We start from the raw sequence: 5,684 nt of genomic DNA on the forward strand, positions 1-5,684 counted from the left end.
CGGTGCCACCCGCTGCCTCCTGGTCCCCTCCTGCCTGGCCTCCTCAGCGCGTGTGCGGCTGGGCTGCAGCTCATGGCGTACGTGGCCTTCCCCATCCAGTGTGAAGTGTTCAGGGTCCTTCCAGGTTGTTGCCGACCTTGAACTTGATTCCTTTGGGCGGCTGGTGCCCCATGGTGTGGATGGAGAGCGCCGGCCACGGGCGCCTGGGGCGTGTCCCCTTTGGCTGTTGTGAATTCTGCTGCTGTGGACGCGGGGGTCCGAGTTTCTGCCTGAGCCCCGCGCTCGAGGCCTGGGGGGTATACCTAGGAGTGGCCATTGGTGACTCTGGGTAACTCTCTCCCCAGTACCACCTGCTCTACACAAACGTGGCTTGCCAACCCCGGCCCCATGTGTGGTTCTTCCACAGGTGCTGTGCTGGTTGTAGGGTGTGTGGGGGTCAGCGCTGGCATTTCGCAGGCTGGAGCCTGGGGCCTAACCCCCACATGCTGATTTTGTGGAGACACAGCGACCTGGGAGGGACCCCGCTGGTGCTGGAGAGAGCCAGCACAGGTCGGCAGGTCCCAGGGAGCCGGCCTGCCCCTCCGGCCTCACCTGGAGTGCTGGTTTGCTCTGGCTGCCGTAACAAAGGACCACGGGCTGGGCAGTTTAAACAGCAGACGCGGCCCAGCAGGCGTAGTTCAGTGGTTGAGTGTTGACCTATGAACCAGGAGGTCAGGGTTCAGTTCCCAGTTGGCATATACCCGGGTTGCAGGCTTGATCCCTGGCTGGAAGTGCAAGATCAAGGTGTCGGCAGGGCTGGCTGCTTCGGAGGCCCCTCTCCTTGGCTTTCACATGGCTGTCCCCTCCCGTGTCCTCACATGGTCTCCCCCTGGGGTATCCGTGTCCTATTCTTGTAAGGGCACCAGCCATATGGGGCCAATCCAGTGATGTCATGTCACCTTACGCACCTATCTTAGGCCCCATCTCCAGATAGAGCACATTCTGAGGCACTGGGGGGGAGGGCTTCAAGGAATGGATTTGGCACAGCTCAGCCGTAACACTGGCTCCCCCCCTCTCTGCGGCACAGACTTCTGCCAGCTGTCGGGCATGCACCTGCTGGTGGGCCGGTACCTGGAGGCGGGGCCCGCGGGGCTGCGGTGGCGGGCGGCCCAGCTCATTGGCACGTGCAGCCAGAACGTGGCGGCCATCCAGGAGCAGGTGCTGGGCCTGGGCGCCCTGCGCAAGCTGCTGCGGCTGCTCGACCGGGACCCCTGCGACTCGGTGCGCGTCAAGGCCCTCTTCGCCATCTCCTGTGAGTGTCCGGGCTGCGGGGGAGGGGCCTGGGTCCCCACGGCCTGGAGCTGGCCCGGGAGGCGGGCCCTGTAGGGATCTGCTGGGGGCAGAGGGAGCGGGGCCTCCTTTGTTCATTCACCCCCAGTACCTGTCAGGGTCTGTGCTGGGTGCTGGGAACAGGGTGGTGAGTTTGCCGACCTCCTGCCGGTCGGAGAGCCAGGTCCTAGGGACCCAGGGCTGTCACTCAGCTTATGTGACGGTGCCATCGGGTTCTCAGCCTCCGCCTGTTGATGGTCCTCTCGCTGGAGCTTGTGGGCGGGGCTGGTTTCAGTTTCTGGTGTGGATTGGTCTTTCTGGGGACCCGTCCTCATCCTGGAGCCCACCCAGAGCCACATCATTAGAAGAAGGAGGCTCGCCTGGCTGGGGTGGCTCGTTGGTTGGAGCGTTGTCCCATGTACCGGGAAGTTGTGGGTTCGATTCCCCGTCAGGACACATACCTAGGTTGCGAATTCCATCCCTGTCAGGGTGCATGAGGGAGGCAGCCAATTGATGCATCCCTCACACCGATGTTTCTCTCTCTCTAATGTCAATTTTAAAAAACATTTAAAAAGAAGAAAAGATGCTCCTATCACCAGGAAATTCCAAGGGAGTTGGGGACTCGGTGTCAGGAGTGGAGGACAGAGACCAATTACAGTGGGGCCTTGACTTACGAGTTTAATTCGTTCCGGAGCTCGTTAACTCAAATTACTCTGTCAACTCAATGCAAAAAATCAGCCGAGAGACAGCTGGTATCTCAAAAAACTCGTTAGTCGGGACACTCGTAAGTCAAGGCCCCACTGTATGTTTATTATGTTCCCTGGGATAAGGTGGGGGAGGCGTGGATAGGAGCTTCTGGAGGGAGGAAGGAGTTCTGGCGAGGGCGAGGGACAGAGTCTTGGAGGAGACGGCATTTGGAAAGTCACATCCAAAAATAGGGAGACAGATGGACAGACAGGCCCGGGGCAGCCCCGCGGGGAAGGACTGTCAGAGGGACTTGGTGCCCCGGAGGTACCACGACCAGAGCCTGGTAGGGGACAGATGGACAGTTTTCTTTAAATGGCTTAATTGTATCAGTGAAAATACACCTTTAAGCCCGGCCAACGTGGTTCCATGGTTGAGCATCAACCTATGAACCAGGAGTCACAGTTGATTCACGGTCAGAGCACATGCCCAGGTTTTGGGTTTGATCCCCAGTGGCGGGTGTGCAGGGGGCAGCCAATCAGTGATTCTCTCTCATCGTTGATGTTTCTCTCTCTCTCTCCCTCTCCCTTCCTCTGAAATCAATAAAAATAGATTTAAAAATCTATATACCTTTAAGAAAAGATAATGCTTGTGAAGCACAGGCCCGTAAAAATTGATGATGGCGATGATGATGGTGATGATGATGGTGGTGGTGGTGGTGATGGTGGTGATGATGATGATGGTGATGATGATGATGGTGATGATGGTCACTGTGACTTTGAGGCCCATCCTCTCTCCCCTCCCCAGGCCTCGTCCGGGAGCAGGAGGCTGGGTTGCTGCAGTTCCTCCGGCTGGACGGCTTCTCGGTGTTGATGCGGGCCATGCAGCAGCAGGTGCAAAAGCTCAAGGTCAAGTCAGCCTTCCTGCTGCAGAACCTGCTGGTGGGCCACCCAGAACACAAAGGTGGGGTGGCCAGGGCAGGGGCTGGGATGGTCCTGGAGGATGGTGGTGGGGGCAGGGAGTGCACAGAGTCGGGGGGCGCCCTCTGACCCCGAGTCCTTCCCCCAGGGACGCTGTGCTCCATGGGGATGGTCCAGCAGCTGGTGGCCCTCGTCCGGACAGAACACAGCCCCTTCCACGAGCACGTGCTTGGAGCCCTGTGCAGGTGCGCCGGGCCCCGAGGGAGCACCTTCCGGGGCGGGTGCCCCCCTCCCGGAATGCACCACTGGGCTCCGGCCTCCTTTTTCCTGGGTCCCAGGAGTGTGGGGCTTCCCCTGGGGAGTGCTGGCCCTCTCCGAGCCTGTTTCCTCACCTGTAAGGGCAGTGACGCAGCAGCCCACGGAGGTGGGGAGGGCGGCTCTCTTTCATCCCCCACCCGCCACGGTCCAAGTGAATCAGCGTCTGAAAATGACAGGATGGGGCAGCCAAGCAGGCGGGCAGCGGCCCCAGCCAGGCCCTGTGCTCAGTGCCCTGTTTTGTGCAAGTCCCATGAGATCCGCTTTGCAGCGGGGGAAACTGGGGTTTGGTGTGGGGCACTGTCTTTCCCTGGCCGCCAGGGCGTGTGTGTGTGTGTGTGTGTGGAGGGAGGTGCCAAGAACTGCTGTCCTGTGCCCGCAGCCTGGTGACGGACTTCCCCCAGGGCGTGCGGGAGTGCCGGGAGCCGGAGCTGGGCCTGGAGGAGCTGCTCCGGCACCGCTGCCAGCTGCTGCAGCAGCACGAGGAGTACCAGGTGGGCCGCCCTCCCGCCCTCTGCCTCCGCCCTCCGCCTCCGGGTCTGTTCTCCACGCTGTTCATGTTCATTCACGTCTCTCCCATCACCTGTGCAGCCAACACCCCTGCCACCTCCCATGTGCCTCACACTGTCCCAGGGAGCAGGAGGGACTCTCAAATTTCTTAAAGGGCTAACGAACTCATTAATCACTATCCACGTTATTTACATCGTATTCAAGTATTTAATAATTATTAGATCAATAAGTAAATGATAAGTAGCAGCCAATTAAATCTTGAATTAAATAGAGAAGTAACAAGTCCATGGTAAAGAACTTCTTAGATATTAGATAACAGTGATCAAGCTCAGGAGCCAGTGAAATAGATAAGAAATCAGTGGTAGCTCATTAGATAGTTAATTGTATGGGTAGTAAGTAACATGTGGTAGCAGCTCAGGTATTTACATCGATAACAGCTGCAGATAGGCGATGAGCACAGCCTGTCCTGAGCTCCCCACCTCTCTCGGGGCGTGTGGCTTCCGAGGTGCTCTGTGCACAGACCAGCACACGTGCCTGTGACTTCTCCTTCCTTCCCCGCGTGCTGCCCATGATCGTGTCCTGAGCGCCGTGTGCTGCTGGCCTCGCCCCTCTCCTGGCGTCTCAGGTGCACACTCTTCCCTCCCCTCCTGTCGCTGCCCTTCTGGACGGACATGTTTCCACACTCTGAGCACTAACGCTGCTCACAAAAGAACCTCTTGCTTCCTATGTGTATGTCTACGGAACAAAGTTCTAGGAAGGGAGAGGCCGAGTTAAAGTGCCATAAAGGTCAAGTTACGCTCAGCCAGTTGGGCTCAGTGGCTAGGTCATCGGCCTGCGGACTGCAGGGTCCCAAATTCGATTCCGGTCAAAAGGCACCCACCTCAGCTGCAGGCTCGAACCCTGGCTCTCTGGAGGCAACCAGTCGATGTCTGTCTTTCACATCAATGTTTCTCTCTCTCTCTGTCTCTCCTCTCCCTTCCGTTTTCTCTAAAAATCAATGGGAAAATACCCTCAGGTGAGGATTAACAACAACAAAAGGTGAGGTTACAGGGCTGCCCAGTTGCTCTCCCTGGAGGTTGCACTGGTCCATGTGCAGCCACAAGGGTCCCCAGCGGCCTGGCCAGGCTGGCCCCAAACCATTGGGCCTTTTTCCAAGCTGATGGGTGGATCCAGCTGCCATTTGCGTTTCTCCCGAGTGAGGTTGGGCCTCTTTTTCCTTTCTTGTTAACTGCTCATGCACATCCGCAACCACGTTATCCCGGTGTGATGAGTCGCAATTATTTTTACCGCCAACTTGGTTCTCTTTCCTTTCTGTTTCCGGCATCTCGGTGCCGGGCAGACACCTTGTATGTTTCTGCGTCCAGCCCTTCAGTGCTTGCTTTCCCGGCTTCTGGAGTCTGTGTCCGGGGGAGGGGTTCTCAGTGGGATGAGGAGGGTGAGTGGTGTCAGGGAGTTAGAGCCTGAGTGAGCTGATGGGAGGACAGACCAGTGGGGGGTGACCAGAGGCTGGAGACCCTGGGGTCCAGTTCAGGAGTCCAGATGTGGGTGAGAAGAGAAAGAGGGAGCCGGGGATCTGAGCAGAGGTCGGAGAACCCGGGAGGCTTCGGCCAGCAGGGGCCGAGCAGCGAAGAGGAGCGGTCTTGGGTGGGGGGTTTAGAGGCAGGGCCCGGCCTCGGCACTCAGGGCGCCCGCTCTTGCCCCTGATCCAGGAGGAGCTGGAGTTCTGCGAAAAGCTGCTACAGACCTGCTTCTCCAGCCCCACGGACGACAGCATGGATCGGTGAACCCGGCGCTTCCGGCCCCCCCTCCGTGGGAACCCTAGGCCTCTCGCCTCCCGGCCACGGGGCCCTCTCCCAAGGGAGAGCAGGGCCTGCTGGTGCCGGGCCACCGCCGTGCCAGCCCGTCTCTGCTCAGCCCCCTGGAGGGGCCCTGGGAAAGGCACCGGCC

General features: G+C 58.9%; 1 protein-coding gene across 1 annotated transcript in view; it reads left to right on the forward strand.

Annotated features, from left to right (window-relative positions):
- Nucleotides 1-5,678, forward strand: part of HSPBP1 (HSPA (heat shock 70kDa) binding protein, cytoplasmic cochaperone 1) — an 11,710-nt gene extending 6,032 nt beyond the window's left edge. The window contains 5 exon segments of the mRNA XM_005863326.2: nt 987-1,291; nt 2,800-2,955; nt 3,061-3,157; nt 3,610-3,721; nt 5,447-5,678. Coding sequence (XP_005863388.2) covers nt 987-1,291; nt 2,800-2,955; nt 3,061-3,157; nt 3,610-3,721; nt 5,447-5,521 — 745 coding nt within the window. The 3' untranslated portion in view covers nt 5,522-5,678.
- The last annotated feature ends 6 nt before the right edge of the window (nt 5,679-5,684 follow it).

The sequence above is a fragment of the Myotis brandtii genome, unplaced genomic scaffold, assembly GCF_000412655.1.
Source record: "Myotis brandtii unplaced genomic scaffold, ASM41265v1 scaffold1763, whole genome shotgun sequence".
NCBI classification, from domain to species: Eukaryota; Metazoa; Chordata; class Mammalia; order Chiroptera; family Vespertilionidae; genus Myotis; species Myotis brandtii.